Genomic DNA, 20,511 nt, shown 5'->3' on the forward strand with positions numbered 1-20,511 from the left:
TCTCGCGCTTAGTTTCCTCAACAAATCATTTACATATTCATCACATGTTAACTTAGAGTCTATTTTTAACCCTAAAAATTTACAAGTATCAGATACCTGCATGAGTTCCCCATCCATACGTATTTGATGTATATTTAGAGAGTTTAGTTTTCCTTCATTGAAATTCATTATAGTTGTTTTCACTGTATTTAAGTAGAGTTCATTTGCTTTTAACCATTTTTACTTTTATCTGTCGTGATCTTAAATATATATTCCTCGGAGCAAGTTTTATTTGGAATTTCAACTAAAATGTTTGTATCATCAGCAAAAAGAACGCTTTTGTTGGGAACTATATAATCGGGAAGTAGTAGTGTGTAACGCCATCTTCTTAAAACCACATGCGTTCAATATCAATTTCTTGCAAATGTGGCCACAAAAAACTGGTAATCATTTGAGGAACCGTTTCCCATTAACTGTAATAGCATTTCCATCCTCATCTTGAAAGAAGTCAGGCCCTGAGAATCTACCAACTCAAAATCCTTACCATGTAGTAACTCGCTGTGAATGCAATCGTGTTTCTCTATTTCTCGAGAATTTTCTGTCTCCTAAATACTACAGTTTTGTTTGTTGAGAACACCGTTCAGATAAAAATGTGCTTCGTTACTAAACGTTATATTACTTGCAAAATCTTCATCCACACGTTTTCTCCAAAACCCATTCGGTGAAGTTTCTCCTTTCAAAATTATCATTTAATTTCAATTCCTGAGTTAGCTGAATTTTATACTCATGCATGTGTAGACCTTCTGTGAAGTAACACGGTGTAGGGAACTTTCTGAAATGTTTACCCATTGTGAACGACGCCAAATAGATCTTTTTGGGACTTGCAATACACTGTTACAGACAATAGCGAGTTTTCAACAGACTGGTTAGATCGAGAACGTAATGATTTAATGTCTGCTATTAAGCCAGCGTCCTCAAATTTCTTTATTTCAAGTTTCATCAGATGCACTTTTTAGTCCAAATATTACATTAAGTTTATTAATAGCCTGTGCATAGCACTCACCATTCTTGTAATGAGTTTTCACAAACAAAGCTCGTTGTTCCGTTGTATAGCGTTCTATCTTGACTAAGATGCAACAAAGCTGCGAAATGAACTAAGTGAAAAATTCTCGTGTTTCCGGGTCTAATCAAACTCGACATTCTTAAATCGGAACATTTATTTATTGTAAGCATGTGAAAATAGTTTCCATTTTCTAAACATTTAGTGTCTTCCTTTGTAAACACCATACAGTGTTATACTACAAGGATTTTTTTTTTTTATTGTATATCTGAAACTATGCAAGTAAGTCTGCAGTAAATTACGTAGAAATTACTATATTTATTGCTTCTTGACCTGTGTTTCTGTCTCTTTTAAATAAAATCTGACACAAAATCTCATGTTAATATTTTTGCTAACAATAAAACTTTCCAGTTTGGATATTTGAACTCAAGGGGTTTGATATCATACACCGACTCGGAATGATTTTTCTACAGCACAATTAGATAAGGAACCATGGGTTTAGATATTTTACAGTTATCATCTTGAGAATGAAAGTTCGTATTTCATAACAGATCATTATGGTGCCTCTTCGATTTTTTTACAAGTTTTAACTCTGGAAATTATGTATTCTAGAAATTTTATCTTGTTTTCTTTATTGTGTATTCATATTTGTTCCTTTTACTTTCCAGCTTGCAGGAGTCAGCAAATGCGCAGTTCAAGTGCAGCCTGAAGCTCAGAATTCAAAAGGGTCCGTTGCGATATAGTACAGAGATACAGTAATTCTAATTAGTGTTTGAGACAGATTTCTAACTGGCTAATAAAATATTTTAAAAGGTACACTTACGTCACTTGATTTTTAGTGCAAGAAAATCTGATTTATTATTATTATTATTATATTTTTCGAATATTAAGCAAATGGAATACTAATCCAGACACAAATTAAAACGTAATTGAATAGGTTTCAAAACAGAAACAATAATAAATGAAATAAATAATAACCTATGAACTAAAAGAGCATAGATCATTTTGACATAACTGATCTCAAAGTTCGGATCAAAGAAACAAACGAAACAGTAAAAATTTCACACTAGGTGCATCGATTGAAAAATACAACTGCGGAAATTTTCGCGTGTACTATTATTCAGGTTGTTTTTTATTTTCAGTTTAACGTTCCACGATTATGCCCTTTAGGTTAAGGAAGACAGATGATTATGGCAAACGAATGAAGGAAGAATTGGTAGAATGAGGGAAATCGGAAGTACCCTGACAAAACCCACGGATACGATGTTGTCCATAACAAATTTAACTTGGTTGAGGATTAAACTAGGGACCTAACGCACTAGAGGTAAGTGCTCTACCACTGATTCATTGCGTCCCCCTGTTTTTGATTTTGTTCAATGAAACTTTCCGCCACCAAAGTTTTCAATTTCCTTAAAATTTTGTCTCCTCCTTAAGCTGTACTTGTGCTTTCATGTATCAAGGTACAAAATCAGAATAATACTCTTTGTTGGACATGTACCAATATCTCCATAGGTAATTAATATTTCAATGCAAAAGTATGACAGACACACTCATTCCCCCCCTTCCCCTTGCGAACAATTTAACTAATCGAATTGAAACAAATATAAACATTTAAACGACAGATTTTCGCGAACCCCGATTCACTACAACTTCAGTTGGAAGGATATACGCATTGACACATTTTTATCACATACTGGACGACGTATAATGACATCAACTATAAAAATAAAATTATAACTTTTATTAAAGATTTAGAATCTATTTAACTTTACAATAAAACCTGATAATAGGATTAAGTTAGGAAACATAATTCATTGTTTTCAACATAGGATGTCTCAGGTTACATTTTTAATCAGTAAAGAGCGGAAGTTATGGCAAAATGTGATAAATGACACATTTTGCCATATTTGCTATTTCCTGTCTGCTTCTTCTTCTTTAAAAATTTTCCTTGCAACGGGAAATGCATGTCACGTTGCTAACTGATAGAGTGGAACGCACTGTCATTCAGTGAGATAAGGAATTTAAGGTTTCTTGCTGGCACGCACCAGGGGGCTGAATCACGTATTATTGACTAATCGAGTCCCACAAATTCCTGGAAAAAATAAAAGGTTGCAGATGTTGCGATGACAAATAATTTCTTGAGTTAAGGGAATTCAGTCTTGTTTGTTATGCTGCTGTTCTGTGAGTTACTGTTCCTCTCTCATTATGCCAAAGCTTGGACTTTCGCTGAAAGACAAAATTGCTAGCTTTGTAAAAGAATTTGGAGCGGACGTGTTTCCAACAGATGGGTCTTTGTTATTTTACAAAACTTGTGAAAAATCTGTTTGTGCTGAGAAACGTTATTTTGTGACACAGCAGTTAAGAACAACGAAGAACAAGACAGCAACTGATAAGAAGTGCAGTGCAGGTAAAGCTACTCAACTATCGCCAGTGTCTCGTGCAGCCAATTCACGCCACAATCAGTTCACGTATGATTTGTGTAGTACGTTCGTTGCGGCCGACATTCCTCTTTCTAAAGTGAAAAATCCATTTCTGGAAAGTTTTTAGAAACTTATACAAAACAAGAAGTGCCCTGCGAATCTACATTAAGAAAGACATACTTAGAGGTTGAATGTGTTGATGCCATTGGAAATATTCGAAGTGAGATTGGAGACAATATTAATTTCATTTCCACAGACGAAACCATTGATGCTGTGGGTAGATTCATCTGTTATAATTGGGACCATGACCCTGCACAACTATCGAAGATTTTTTTTCTGACAGCAGGCGTTGTGGAGAAAGCCAACAGCTCCACTATATCGCAAGTATTTATCGGTGCTCTGAATCTACTTTGGCCTGATGGAATAAAACATGACCGTGTTCTTCTCTTCCTGACTGATGCAGCAACATATGAAGAGAACAGATGAGGCACTTAAAGTTATTTTCCCCCAGATGTTGCATTTGACATGTTTGGCACATACCTTGCATAGAGTTGCAAAAACAGTTCGTGCCTTGTTCCCGGACATTGACAAGCTCATTTCAAACGTAAAGAAGATCTTTATTAAAGCACCTTCCAGAGTTAAAGTCTTCAAAGAGATTGCACCAGATACACCACTGCCTCCAACCTCAGTTTTGACGAGGTGGGGAATGGGTGGAAACAGCTTTTTACTATGCCAATCATTTTAACAAAATCAACGAGATTGTCAATGCGTTTGATGAAGAGGATGCTTCTTCAATTAGAATTACTCAGGAGTTACTTGCACAATTATCTATGATGAATGATCTCACTTTCATCTTTTTAAATTTCTCGCAGATACCAACGTCAATCATTTCCCTGGAAAAACAAAACGTGGAACTTGGGGCTGCTATGACTGTGACTAATGGTGTGGTTAAAGATATGTCCAATATTCCTGGTGAAAAAGTTGAAGTTTTGAAGAAAAAGTGTGGCCGTCTTGTTAGTGAAAACCGCGACTTGCAGAAAATTAGAAATATTTCTACAGTTTTGGAGGGTGAGAGTACAGCTGATGTGGGTTTGGAACCCATTGTTGTCGCGTGCTTCAAATATCCTCCTCTCACATCGGTAGATGCTGAAAGGTCATTTTCGCGTCTCAAATGAATCTTAGCAGACAGGCGACATAATTTTTTACGGTGGAAAATTTAAAAAAGAAACTTCTTGTTATTTCACGCAACAAGAAGTGAACTACGCACTGAGTAGCAAGACTGCTTTCCAGAGAGCGAAGGTTGGCTTATTTCTGCTCATCTGTTAGACGTTTGTTTTTCAAGTACGCATACATAAGCTTATTTCTGTTGAGCTTTTCTTGGGCTACAAAAACTGCTAATATTTATGTGCAATATACCTTTAAAAAAAATGATGTGTCCTCTTTTTTCATAACTTCAAGATCATGAATTAAATTAGTAATACTTGCAATGATTATATTATTAATCATTATTTTACTGTTAATTTAATAATCTGCGTAATTATTAGTAAGAGCAAAACGAATTTGCTCATTTCTGCCACATAAAGAGCCGTTTTTGGAATTTATTTTGCCATCTTCTAGAGCTATTTTGGGAATTTATTTTGCCATTTTTCCATAATTCCTTTCTTTAGTAGTTAGGTTGTGTTTTTACTAAAACGTGCTTTAAAAGTTAGCTTTCCATGTATGGATAACATATGTACAATCCATTCATTTCTATTATTATACGTACGTCCAAGTTTTTCTTTGTAGCAAAATCGACTATATTCATACTACTAGAATAGAATAGTACCTTGTTAGAACGAGGAATATTATTTCCTACATAAACTATATTCAAAGGATTGTTTCTTGATAACGTCTCTTCAATAAATCTATTATCCATTTCAAAACAGTTTAGAAAATATAAAAGTTTTAAATGCTCTAACGCAGGATGCTCTGACCACATGGACAGTTCATTACTTCCCACAGAACACACTATAAAGTATATTTCTTGTAACATTGGGCATGATATTAAATACTTGTATACCGCAGGTGGGTATCTAACGCATAAGTTTTCCGAAAGAAGTAAGTATTTCAAGCCAAGCATCACAGGCAGGTCATTTGTAACGGTATTTACAATGCAATTTTCCAATCCCAACCACTCAAGACTGGGGCACAAAGGAAGAATCGCGTTGAGATCAACATCTGAAACACCTTTTAAATGAAGGAGTTTCATTTGTGCACCAATCTGTTTCAGTATAGGTATAATAATATTCTTGCAAATGCAAAATGGGACTACAGTGTGTAAGTTTTCGAGAGATCTCATAAATTTACGCCCCAGAAACAAACTTTGGAGTTCCTTTAGTTCCAACAAAGGTAAAAAATTCTGACAAGGTAATGCGTAGTCAATCACTAAATCAACAATTCTCAGCCGAGGACACATATTCACAACTTCAATTAGCAAATTATCAGTAGATACTTGTTCTATATAATATTCTTCAAAAATTTCAATATTTATTAGATTGAATTCTGGAAATCTTTGTTGATTGCTTGCAACATCTGAAGGTCTGCCGTCTGCATGTTTATGAAAAATTTCGTGTAAGGCTTCAACAACTTTGGGATGATACAGCAACTGCAGATGAGGAAGCTCCATCAAGATAGTACAAATATCACTTTTATCCAGGCTAACTTCGTAAATATTTAACATATGCATCCATGCATTATTACTTGAGATGCCGCTTCTACTTACTTCTCTGTTGCACTTTGATGGTAAGAACCTGTAAAAAGTACAGCATATCAGTAATATATAGTTTGTGTACAAGATTACTCTCAAATGAACACCAGAAGCATTAAAAAATCCATTTTTAAACAGAAATTTTCGATCTTCAGAAATCCACTTCATATCAAATTAAAAGATTAAGGTAAAACAATTACCTTAACACTGATAGGGGGAAAGTATTAAGGTTTATAAAGAACTAGCTGAAATGTCCGTTCTTCGAACGGGAAGAACAGATTTATGAAAAATATTTGAACCCCATTCCCATTATGATCCAAAAATCATTTGAAATGGTGCAGGTTATACTTTGCGAAAAATTTGGATCCCCTTTCTCCCTTAGGATACGCCTATCAATCAAAATATAATGATGAAAATCCAGGCTAACCCAACTACTAACTATGTTCAAAAATTCATTTTAAGCTGTTTAATTATTTTTTCACCTTCGCAATTTTATAATTAAACAATGCGAAAATAAGATATTTAGGAATTGCCCCAATTCCTCCTCTTATAAAAGGAAATTTTCAAAATGTTGGGATATGTGTTCCTAACTTGAGCAGTTCGTGAGATACTGTATTTAAACAATACTTTAAACCCATTTTCCCTCGTAGAATACGCATTTTAATCACAGTAACAAAAACCCAGTTCGAGGTAGTTACTACGTAATTTAAAAATTCATTTAAACGAATCCATGTTGATTTGTAATCTTAGTCAACACGCTACAGTCAAGTTTAGTACTGCAGAAGTTTTGTTTCTTGAATTCCATGAAACTTCGTTTCATTTAGTTTCTTGGTCTGTAGGAAGATAATTCAACGAAACTATTACTAATTATTTCCTCTGATAAACATTCCTAATTATAATTGGCTATATTACGGGCAATGTTGCTCACTAGTAACATACGATTAGCTATTGTGAGGGCCCATTATTTGAAGTGCTCGTGATAACGTAGGTGGCTCCCGGTGGTTCAAAAATTTCAAATGGAAAGGCATGTCAAATTGAATGGCATTTTAAATCTTGTAAAAAAAAAAAAAAAAAAAAAAAAATCGGCGTAAAGAACAACACAGTACATTATAACCGGCAGAAACTTTACTCAGGAAGTAGTCAGAGAATTGCATCCACAATTTTCGAGGTCCCGTATAGACACCAACGGAATGATACCTACACACCGAGTGCAGGAATTTTCTTGCAGAAGGATGTTGCAGGCAGGCAGGCAGACAGACACACACACACACACACATTATATATATATATATATTGACATAATCACACTAATGTTAACTCGAATTTGTTTGCATGTTGTCAAGTTTCAGAGGTAGTGATCTGTTAGTCAGATTTTCATGAGTTGAAACTGTGTAAACTTCTTATTCTTATTCTTAAAAAGTTTTCTTTTTCTTTCTTTTCTTTTTTTTTGTGTATGTGTGTATGTGTGCGTGTGTGTGTACATCAAATTCAGTTTCTCATTGACTTCCAATGCTAAATGTGGTATGTTTAGCCAAACAACGGTTTGTTGTTTTCACATACATAAAAACACTATAAAAACGTGTTGATAGTTATATTTAATACTAACACATAATAAGAGTTACACAACTAATGTACTGTATGTAGTACACAGAAGGTTGATAGTTATTTCAACTGGAAAACAACTGGAAAACAGTAATTTTGGTTCTGTAGCACGATCGCGGTAGCGCGTTACACACAAAAGGCTTCCACTCCCACACTGACAAAAAAAAAAAAAAAAAAAAAAAAAAAAATGCTTGGTCGCGGCCTAACTGTAAATTTGAACAACGGGAGGAAAGGAACCAGAATGCGAAACTCCGAGGTGGAGAAAAAGTCACCTCAAGAGCCATCTGTCCACAAAAATTGGCATTAAATAGAGAATTTCACTGCCAAAAATTGAATATAAGGCTGTCAGACAAAATTAATTAATTGGCAGAGGACAGAATGGCCTAAACACTAAACTTTACCATCATTACTTCTACCACACTAATTTATAAGCTTTATTCATTTTTAACTTCTGTTGAAATAATATTTTTAATATCAAATCAATTTTCCTTAATTATTTTGATTTCAGGAAACGTTAACAAATAAAATTTCAGTGCAGATTAAGAATACTGGGTCGCATCGATACATTTCAACATAACTTTCATCAATACAATATTTCAGCATCACATTTCTTCGTAGAAAGTTTCCTAATATTTTCTACGTTCTTATTTTCTTGGCATCTGCTCACCAACTGTGTTCGGTTTTATAGCATGCCTGAATTGCCCAAGATTACTAGAAGAAAGGTGCCTCTTATCCATACTGCACAGTCATAAGCTGTCCCAGCACTCATGGCTTCGTGGAGCGCGCAGAAAAATGTCGTCAGTCCTTTCCCACTTAAAGGACAAGGTAGAAGCTCTTTGCATGAAAAATCCTACATCAAATTAAGGTTACATCGCAAAATACAATTCTGTTACTTGCGTGCATAAACTTAACTAACAGTTTGTATACTACATAGAATAATGATTGGAAAAGAATTATTTATACTGATTGGGTTATACGATAACGTTCTGTTGTTAGAAACTTTACCTCACTGGATAAGTTTCGTGCTCTTTTTCTTTCATTTATCCTGGGAGCTTCCGTCTCTTTTCACAGAAACCTTAAAACATGTATATTTTGTCGAACTCTTCAAATACATAATTTTGGCAATGATATCATTCGGATAAATGTTATCATTATTTCAGAATCCAAGTTTGCATTGCTCTCACAAATAATTTTCTTCAGGCATTTCATGACCTCTTTCTCCCTATGTCCATAGTACAGTTGTGATCACAAAAAGTGAGACCACCTTCCAGAGACTAAGTGCGAATAAAAAATAATTGTAGATCCTTTATGGATTCCATTTAGATGTAGCTCTTTCTCCTTGCATTTTTGCCAGAGTCGGGGGTGCAAACTAAATGATAATATTGCAGTATGCATATGATAATTTCGTTGTAGACAAACAAAATAACTACAATACAGAAAATTACCACAGTTTTAAGTCACAAATGTGATACTTTATTTATAGTTTTACTCTAGAACGATTAAATACCTGATGGAAATAGAGAAATATCGTAACTACAAACACACTACAATGAATAACTATCTGCTTTATGCAATTTGCTAATTGTTTCACTGCCAATTCGATTGTCTCTAAAACATATCTTTGTCCAGTTACCTTCCTTGGAGCCAAAACTAAGGAGTAATTTATGAAAAACCCATTAAAGTCGGCAGGGTAAAAGCAAGAATATTTAAAAACATTCTACTGTTTTCATCCCACCCGTCTTTTGCATAGCAGGTAGAGGGGGAACTATATTTCAGGAAACAAAGTAAAGTCATTTACTTGCAATGTCAGTATTACAACCTAGCAGAAAATAAACCAAAACCTGAATAAATTTTGCTACGCATAAGACGAGTTTTTTTCTTTTTTTCTTTTCTTTCTTTCTTTCTTTTTTTCTTTCTTTTCTTTTTTTTTTTTTTAAGTTGGGTTCTTGAAACGATATTTTTGTCAGGGAAACAGATAAAGACTTTTGTAATTTATTTTCTGTTAAAGTCCTTTAACAAGTAACACTATATTTACTATTCAAAATAAACACAAACACGATGAAAAGAATCTTTAAAATTATGAATCTTAATAAAACATATAATAATTTGTTTGTTACTTCTATCTCTGGTGCGTAGGTCCACGGCCTTTGTAGTGGACAAACATCATAAGCGTGGGTGTTCTCGGAGTTCTCTCATAAGCGTGGGTGTTCTCGGAGTTCTCTCATTTCCTTTCACTTTCTTCATTCTACCATTATCTTTCATTTCATTATCACCGTCTCTTTTAGCCTCAATGCATAAACGTAGGACGTTAAACTAAACAAAATTGTTCTATTGTTAAATTAGACCCCCCCCCCAAAAAAAAAATCATGGCAATTCTATCTTCTGCCAGGAAGAGAAATTGGAATGTTTAAAATGCAATAATAATGCTGATGTTTTAATATCTCAAAATAACCCTACACACTTGAAATTAATAGCATCCGACGACTGAAAGTAGGATTCTTATAACAGCATTCCTGATTAGAAGTTCATTAGCTTATGAACAAAGATATATCTTGGGTACACTCGAATTGGCAGTGAAACAATTAAGTATATGTTAATCACTGTACTGATAGTTACGATATTTTCCCTACTTCCATCACTTATTTAATCGTTCTAGATTAAAAATATAACTAACTAACTCTATGGCCTATGGAACCCGGAGGTTCAATGCTGCGTTCACAAAAGCTCTCCACTGACTTCTATCCTTAGCCAACTGCATCCAGTTTCTACTTTGTATTCCAATCTCTGCGAGATCCATCTTAATATTGTCCTCCCATCTGCGCCTAGGTCTCCCTAATGGCCGTTTTCCGATTGGTCTTCCAGTCAAGACTTTCAAAGCGTTTCTTCTTTCTTCCATTCTAGCTACATGACCTGCCCACCTAAGCCTCCTAGACTTGACGACCCTAACAATGTTGGGTAAACCGTATAAATTATGTAGTTCCTCGTTTTGAAGTTTCCGCCATTCCCCATTCCCGTTCCTCTTGGGTCTGAATATTCGTCTCAGGATCTTGTTCTCAAATCAAATGACCAAAAAATATAAATAATGTATCATATTTGCGACTTAGAATTACCGTAATTTTCTGTATTGTAGCTATTTCGTTTGTCTACAACGAAATTATTATATACATATTGTAATATTATCGTTTAGTTTCCACCCCAGACTGTTACAAAAATGTAGGGTAAACGATCCAGGCGTAAAGGGAATTCGTAAGGATCTAGGGTCATTTTTTCGGACTTAGTCTCTGAAAGTCAGTCTCACATTTTGTGACGAGGACTGTACCATAGAAGTAGGGAGAAAGATGTCATGAAATGCCTGAAGAAAATTATTTGTGAGAGCAATGCAAACTTGGATTCTGAAATAATAATATTTATCCGAATGATATCATTTGCCAGATTAAGTATTTGAATAGTTTGACAAAATATACATGTTTTAAGATTTCTGTGAAAAGAGATGGAAGCTCCCAGGATAAATGGAAGAAAAAGATCACGAAACTTATCCAGTGAGGTAGAGTTTCTAACAACAGAACGTTATCGTAGAACCCAGTTAGTATAATTCTTTTTATTATTATTCTGTGTACTAAATTATATACAAACTGTTAGTTAAGTTTGATTGTGCATGCAAGTAACAGAATTGTATTTTGCTATGTAACCTTAATTTGATATAAGATTTCTCGTGCAAAAAGCCTCTTTCTTGTCCTTTAAGTGGGAAAGGGCTGACGACAATTTTCTGCGCGTTTCACGGATCCATGAGTGCCGGGACAGTTTATGACTTTGCACTATGGATAAGAGGCAACCTGTCTTCTAGTAATCTTGGGCAATCCAGGCATACTATAATTCTGAACACAGTTGGTGAGCAGATGCCAAGAAAATAAGAGCGTAGAAGATGTTAGGAAACTATTTCCACGAAGGAACGTGATGTTGAAACATTGCATCGATGAAAGTTATGTAGAAATGTTGTATCGATGTAATCCCGTATTTCATCTGCGCGCAAATCTTATTTATTAACGTTTCGTGAAATCAAAATAGTTAAGCAAAAATTGATTTTACATTAAAAAAAAAAAAAAATAACAGGGATCAAAAAATGAATAAAGCCTATAATATAGCATACATTTAAAGTTCTCTTTTAACACATTCTACTTCATTCTCTTCGTCTTTTCTCTCTTTATTTCAGTCCCGGAACAATTTGTATTTTCTGTGAAGAATTCTGCAACCATAGAAGCATTCACAACTGGAAAACTTTTGGACTTCGCTTTCACGAATCAATAGCTGTTCTTTTCCTGTTCCTCACACTATGTCAGGCAAAGGTACATCAAATCACAACGCGACACTTCTGAAGTGAACCAATAAAACTGTTTTTCCCACGGAAAATTCTGACGGCACTTCTTTCCCTGATATTTCCAAATATTGAAAAGTGTTTGAATAAGTATTTTAAGAACATTTCATCTTAATGATTTAAATTATAATTCTATATTTTAATAGAAATCTTCATTATGTTCAACATATTTTAACTAAATTGGACATTAGCCAGGGTTCGGTTTCCACCATACTGCACAACTATCTGAATCTAAGATAACAGCACAGTGTATACCTCAGTTGCTATTTTCTATTGAGAGGCAGGATGGCGCTTCTTCTGTATTAATGGTCGAGTCTATTGTTTAAGAGGTGAGACTACTCGCGCAGTTACGATGCAGATAGCTTTGAGGTTGCAAAGTTCTACCGACGGTTTAGAGCTGCGAGAATTCCCGAACCATTGCGTCATCTGCATTACTCTCCCTTTGACCGATGCACTTAGTCTTTCTTTCCAGACTATGTTGATCACATTTGTGTCAGAGTTAACTATCTTCCTAGTTTAATTCCAGCTTCGAGAGACTCAAGATGTGGGATGTCCACTGATTGCTAGGACTGATGTGAAATCAGTTATATTGCAGCCCACACTATCTAGAATTATGTCAGAGCCCACGGAATTCGGATAATGTGTCACGATTTCATCTATGATGTATTGCAGGTTGATCTTACGGGGCAGGGATGGACTGTGCGGAGAAAGGTGCACATCTCAAACTTATACGAAATTAAAAAGCCTGACTTAGTTGCTTATACTGCGCTCAAAACGACAATTATTGATGTGCAGGTGGGTCTGGAGTCATTGGTCTGAACGCTGGCAACCAACAAGTTAAACAATATGTAAAGGCTCGTTTAGGTCACTGATTTCTGTCACCATTTGTACTATCTCATGGAGGCGAATTTGGTCAGTGAGATCGGTTACCAAACTGACAGTTCTGGTGTGTCTAACTATCTATAATGCACAACACTACATGCAACGTTAGTAGATTTGTGGCGTTATTTAGATCTTTCATGTGATTGACAAAGTCTTCCCTGCGTCCGATATTCCTGGTTGGGGTGGAATAAAGGGAATCTTTTCTCGATTTGCTACTACCTTACACCAATATCATTAATATGTGATAATTTTACTGTTATTGATTGGTCTTCTACACCATACATATCGGGAAAAGTCATATAAAAAAATAATACTGGTGTCCATCCAAGGATGATTTTTTTTCACTTTTAGTAAAAATAAACAAAAGCTGGGTTTATCAGAATGACAGTGAACCAGACAACAAGGTGATTGAATGCAAGCACACACACTCATCAGAATCTAAAACGACATATGCTCAACCTTAAGTAAAGATCACATTGTGCACACTGAAATAGTGAGCGCCCCCGCCAAGTAAACTCTGTGGTGGACAAACAGCGTGTGCGTGGGTTTTCTCGGGGTTCTCCCGTTTCCTCCCACTTTATTCATTCCACCATTTCATTCATTACTCATCATCACCGTCTCCTTTAGCCTAACCGGCATAATCGCGGGACGTAAAACTCAAAGATTTGATTTAATTTGATTTTGAAATAGTGAGCGGAGATCCTTAACAATTATCTAACCTCAGGTAACTAGAAATTACCACAGAAAACAAATTCACGAACAGTTGCATTTGTCAGGCAGTGTGGTTTAAAACCGCCCCACTCATCACTGTTGTTCACCGGACCTCGCCCTTAAATTTTACTATTATTCTTAAACTGAAAGTGTCACTGAAAAATTAAAGTTTTTCAATACAAGGTGAGATTATTTCAACAGCACATTAGTGATTTGCAAGCCATGATAGGAGATTCGTAGACAATGACTTGCGTAAATTCATTCATCACTTGGAAAAGTGTACCTCTTTGTGTGCTGATTATAAAAATGAGTTAGTATGCTGCACACTTTTATTTATTCGGCTTGGTTATTCCTATGCTAGGGCAGAAACATGCTGATACTTCTAGTACATACGTAATTAGTATTTAGACTCAAATGAGTGATTAACGCACCTCTTAACACGTTCTTCATTATTCCATTTGCTGTAGGACTTAAAAAGAAGAAACATCTTTTCTCCTCTGTATTTGTCTTCTCGTACTAGAAACTCATCACCACAATCCACAACATCATACCTATTTTTCAACTGTATTAATCTTTCCACACTTACTTCTGTATCTTCCGTGACTTTTAAAGAGATACAACGCAATTTCTAGAAAAAAGAAAGAAAAAAATTAGAGCCACGCATCTTTAATTACAATTCACGTACTTAACGCAACGACAAAGCTCAACAGTCGACCAGAGCGAAGCTGGACTATGTCCAAGGAATACGTAAGACGTAATCTAACAATTAAAATAAAATCATGGTCACCGCCCGAAACCTCTATCCAATAATACTGGATTTTTTAAAATGATTGTCGGGGGTTAGAAACAAGGTTTTCCTATACAGGAATCAGGCTTACTTTTTCTGCGACAACCTCTGTAAATAAATAATACAATTGCAAGGTTATTCTAGACTTCAGGACTCAGTCTCGTACATTGATTTATATGTATTCAGGTTCTCTGTTAGCAGCAGTGCTATTTAGGAATCTAAATAACTGTACAGCGTTAGGTGCTCTCCTACCTGTAATCGAACAGACGCTAACACTAGACCACCCAGACGGACTAAGCCCCCCACACATTTCGTGACGTATTCTAGAGAAAAAAATTATTAAAATATGGTCTCTTGCAGAATACTATACCAACATTTACCAATGATAATGACGAGATACCAAGACTCGCCAAACGCTATTTAGCATTCAAATTTTAGAAAATTCTTGGATTGGAACCTCAATTTCGAACCACATCCAGGAAAGGCAAGTATATACTAACTATTTGAGTACTTGGAATAATCCAAAATTTAAAATTTGTTTACGCCATTGTAAAATTAAAATAATATTACTTACTTTACATTTTGCTTCGATCAATTTGAAAAGATCTTCGTGCCATTTAAGGAACGCCCACCTTATGGTAGGCGTTAAAAAGATTTTAAATTCATCTCTCCATTCAAGAACAGGATCAATAGATATATACTCCTCTCCAAAAGGCATCATCTTCCGACGTTTTTTCTGTTGTATGCACATGCACAACGCATCTAGGAACAGTTCTTCCACAACGGAATAAGCTAAAGGAGCAAAAGTACGAATTGATCGTCACCTAGAAACTTGCAATTAATTCATTTTATCAAAAGTAATTTCATCCTGACCATTACATGTACACTCATATCCAAAATGATTGTCGCATATCTATAACTGTCTTCTTGTAAGAATATAATTTGATAATGATTTTGCAGGGTACTTTAAATACTGATACTATGTGTATAATCGGGAAATGTATATTTGTGGTAAACTTCATAGGGAAAGAATTATGAATACGAAAATAAGAATGAGTAAAATAAAATGTTGCTAAATGGACAATAAAATTTTATTTTCGTTTTATTGTTCTTATTTGCTGCTCTCTTGACATGAAATTTGCCACATATATGTCTTTGCTGATTATACACATACTGACATTATAAGGAATACCGGTCGAATTCGTTATCAAATTATATTCCTACAAGAACATATTTATAGACATGCAACAATAATTTTGGACATGAGTGTACATACACTAAGGATTAGGGTGGGTCAAGATGCTTATTCAATGAACCACTGTGGCTTAAAAGTAATTAATTTTATAAATAAAACAGCTTTCAAGTCACAATGGTTTGTTATCTGAGTGTCTTGATGCAGTCTATATACACTGAAAAAAAAAGTCATCACAAACTAGGTTTTGAAGTTTCATTGTGGTTAAATGTAAGTTATTTAACTTAATTTCTTTCGAATCTTTATCGGTTGGTGCTCTAAATATTGAGGGTATCAGTTAGTACGGACTTGGGTCACTTTCACTGGAGCTTGATGAGGAAATATGAACATCAAATTTGTGAGTTAATAATTATTATTATTATTATTTTACTATCATTTATTTTAAAAAATATTTTATTATCTCGCTCTCTCTCTCTCTCTCCCTGGTTTACGTCGCGTGAATATGTTCTTTACGGTAAAGTAACCCCTGGTGGAATGTGAATGTGGAAGGAAAAAGCTTCTTATATTATTGTTTGAGTCATTATTGTGTCTTCTGTCCTATTCTGTGGAATATCTAAACTATTACAAGAACGATCTCAAACTACGCTCCGTATATTTTGGTGATCATGTGTTTCTTTAAAACATGTCCCTCACAATTATATACAGTACAAAGAATCACCATTAACATAAGAACGTGGAACCAGATGTAAGGCCTTTTCTGCCCAACAACATTTCCCCCGTTAGTGAACAAAAACAGATAAATTAAGTCATGTCTTATAGCCCCAACGTTCACGTGCTCTCCGTACCCTTTCTTTTACCTTCTTGTATCACTTTATCAGGTGGTGGTTCCCTTCTCGATTCTTCGTTTCTTTCCTGTGAGACTTTCTCTCTTCTGGTTTCGCGCAAAGCTTGTTCCTCCTTTATCCTCTTACGAAAAAGTTCGAGTTTGTCCTCATCTCTCTACCTTGTCTTTTTCCCCCCACCCTATTGTTGTTAAAAAATTTTATTTGCTGTCTGTGGTCCATTTTCATTTCTCCTGGGATGTTACTAAGCAGAGATACTTACTTATCTTTTTACAAAATAACACGTGGCTAAATGCTCGGAGAAGCCTGCAGAGCCACGCTACATAAAGGAAATCAAATATATAAACCCTTAACAAATTTAGACATTGTGACTTTCGTAATTTTTACCCAAAACAATTTGTCTTTAACCAGTAATTAGTGATTCTGAAATTCAACTTCGGTATTGAATATCGTCAGATATGGTAACGTCAAACCAATACTCAGGCTTGAAGTTGAAGATTTTCTGAGCTGCCGAACGCTTATCTTTGCTGAACGGTCTATGTAAAATTGTGTAATTCAGTTTGCTCGACCATCGTTTACAAAGATTCTTATTAATCCTTCTCGCATTTTGTATAAAACTTTTTGTAAGTCATTTTTTTTAGCAGTTTGTACTGTCTTTTCTACACGCTCATTGCTCTGACGATGATAAAGAGGAGCACAAATATGATTAATCTCTCTTTCACTACAATAATTCTTGAAAACACTCCAAAAATGAGAATCATTATCAGATACTAAATATCCGAAAAGCCAGTGAATTGAAGCAATCCGTCTAATGCTGTCATAGTGTCCTTTGCGTTCATACTCTCAACCAGCCAAGCTTTAAGTAACTGCGAAACATTATCCACTAATACCAAAATGGTGCATCCCAACAAATAACGTGTTCCATGTGTACCCCCTGAAGTGGTCACTTCGATGGTCTCCAATATCCATAGGACTTCTTCGAAGGAAGATTCCACACTACCGTACAAATATCACATTACGGATAGAGAAGGTACTGTCCTTCATATGTGTGGCCACCTCAGAAGTAAAATATCCAAAGATTTCTTTAAAGTTAAATGCTCAGCATGTAACTTTTCGATATAGGTTCTACTCAGCTTTTTGGGTAACACAGGGCATCCCTTAAGGGATAAAGATCATGAGTATTTCCATGTTCAGACGAACTCAGATTACTGAGATACTGAGATCACTCAGTATTTCCTTAAACATTATCTGATTCTCTCTACTATCCATGAAATATGATAGTTTCGTGGCCCATCCTTCTCTACTCCACTTAATGAATCGTTGTATTCTTAAACCCTTTTTAAATTCTTACGTAATTTCTTCCGGTCGCAGTAAGAAGATATTAATCTACTATATTCTGTGTAAGCCAACTGATCGCCTTTTAAACTTGGTGGAGGAAACCATGACAGGAAAACTGCAATCGCTACATTTTTGGTACACATTCTCCATATCATAGTTGATGATGATATTGAGGGCGGGTCATTAACTCCGAAGATACACTTAATTGGCTATTGGAGTCAGTCAGTAATTCGACTTTTTTTTTTTTTTTTTCCATTCACTCAACCGCGTTACTGTCAGCCGGTGCCTTGAGCATTCAAAACCGGCGAAGTATCATCATTGCGAACGATTTCTCTTTTGGGTTTATTTATTTCATAATTTTGAAGAAGGAAAGGGAAGGGAAAAAGGACGTGAAACTAAAACAAGGGATTGGACAAAAAAAAAAAAAATAAATAAAATAAAATAAAATAAAATAAAAGATAAAAAACGAACAAAAAAGAAACAAAAATAACTAAACTTAATATTTGCTTAACTCTACTCTCATTTCTAGTCTTGTAAGATTTTTTTTTTTTTTTTTATTGAGTTTGAGTTTGTTGCGTGTAATTCGACTGGACAAAAAGTTATGGAATCTATGTAGAGCAAATTTAACAGCCAACCGTTCTCTCTCAAACTCAAACTAAGCGTAATTCCTTTCGGCCGCTGATAAGCTTGTCGATACGTAAGCTATCATTACTAATTTACCCTCTATATCGTTGAAGATCACGGGAAGAATTACTCGTTATCACTACCAACTGACATCACTGAACGGCTGCAGTATATCCACCTGCCTTAATAACTTCTTAATGGCAGTAAATTCCTGTTGGTGCATTTCTCTTTTTTTGAAATATAATAAACCAACTAATGACAGAATTAGGAATGGCCAGTACCGGTTCCTCGTGGAACCGGTTTTCAACTCTGAATGGATCCGGTTTTTCGGATCCAGGTCTGGAAACGGTTCCCAATATCCGGTTCCAGGTTTTCGGAGCCAGGTCTGGAACCGGATCTCCAAGAACCAGTTCCTCTCGAAACCTGAACTTTGTGGCCATCCCTAGACAGAATACATATAGATAGATGAGATGTGTGTTTGTGATAAGAGTTAAGCACACCGAAAAAGGATTACAGCTCGACCCTTAGTTCCGATGTGTTGCTGCCTGTATAATCAGCTCTATATCTTGCTTGGCGCTGGTGGAATTTTTGATCCTTGTATGTGGTAGCTGAGGTCTTCAACTTAAGACCTAAAGAAAATACTTTCTCTAGGTTCACATGTATGTTACGTTAACTAAACTTGTTAAAATACTTCAATAGTGTGTCTGTAACATTGTTGCAAGTTAGATCATCAAATGAGAACGTCATCCAAATAACACTTGACAACACTTGACCCAGGACACCTGGTGCATAAACCTTTGAAGTAACTCCGCAGAGCAGTTAAATTCGAAAAACAGCCTTGTATATTCAAATAATCTCCAAGGCGTCTTCTACGTCACGAATTTTCTGCACTGTTGCTCCACTTCTAATTGCAAGTATGTTTGACGGAGATCTAACATTATTAGAACTTGGCTTCTTGAAATTGCTGCAAAATGTCGTCTATTCTAGGCAAGAGATAAGCCATTTTTTAGTCACTAAATTTTCCGTATGCTTAAAAATCTAAGCATAGACGCAAGGTTCCATTTTTTTTTAACCACTACTAAAAGTGTAGCCCAGTTAGAATAAGCGGTAGATTTTAGTATGCCAATCTTACAAAGATGATCCAACTGCTCCTTGACCTGCTCTCTTAATCCATAAGGAATCCAATATAGTTTCTTATATAGGCAGGCCCGTGTTTAGGTAAGTGCTATTCTATGCTCGAGCACAGGGTGCCAGAATTTTGGGGGCGGCAAAATTTTGGATTTCTTTTTTTAGGATTTACATTAGAGTAATATTTAAAACTAGAAGCCCGCAGAGTCCCGCGCAAGCGCGAGAAAATATGTTAATTTGTTTAATTCGCTCTAATTACAGTCGTTACTAATTACCTAGCTTATCGGATTTTTTTAAAATCCTCTCCCAGCCCCACCCCACGGTAGGATGAACTTGAGCATCATAAAAACTGATAACGACCGTTAAACTCAGCGACCTCAAAAACTATGAACCCGAATTCAACACTACGTTTTCGATTACTTCTAAAATCTCGCCCCCTCCCTGGAGAGTGGAATATGACCTTGAAGTTGAATTGGATTAAAACTGTCACTATTCATCTCAGCGACCTAAACACTATGAATTCAACTCTAATATTAATCGTTATCGATTATTTTAAAAATGCTTTCATGTTACTGCTATAGGGACTTTGTACACCCATATCTCAGCTCAGGTGTGACCTAGGGTCCTGGAATGTCATTTAGATCATTTCTCTGAGAGCTTTAATACATATTAAAAGAAGTTATTTGCAAATACTTTGGGAAGTTTTTTTTTTTTTGGGGGGGGGGTGTAATCTAACAGTATAAAAAAACGGACAGTAAATTAAAACCTACGTGAGTAAATTACATACCAGTATTGAGGCAATGTGACTCTAATGGATGAGTGGTTAAA

At 35.4% G+C, this 20,511-nt stretch overlaps 1 protein-coding gene across 7 annotated transcripts in view; it reads right to left on the reverse strand.

Moving 5' to 3' along the window:
- Positions 1-311: 311 nt before the first annotated feature.
- LOC145666830 (uncharacterized) overlaps positions 312-20,511 on the reverse strand; it is a 78,096-nt gene continuing 57,896 nt past the window's right edge. For all 7 annotated transcript variants that reach the window (XM_081734404.1, XM_081734406.1, XM_081734402.1 and 4 more), the window contains 3 exons: positions 15,134-15,351; positions 14,204-14,400; positions 312-6,248 (listed from right to left, as the gene is read on the reverse strand). In XM_081734404.1, the coding sequence (XP_081590530.1) occupies positions 5,165-6,248; positions 14,204-14,400; positions 15,134-15,351 (1,499 nt within the window). In that variant the 3' untranslated portion in view covers positions 312-5,164. The remainder of the gene's footprint in view (positions 6,249-14,203; positions 14,401-15,133; positions 15,352-20,511) is intronic.

The sequence above is a fragment of the Thermobia domestica genome, chromosome 12 (genome assembly GCF_964235325.1).
Source record: "Thermobia domestica chromosome 12, izTheDome1.hap1.1, whole genome shotgun sequence".
Classification (NCBI taxonomy): domain Eukaryota; kingdom Metazoa; phylum Arthropoda; class Insecta; order Zygentoma; family Lepismatidae; genus Thermobia; species Thermobia domestica.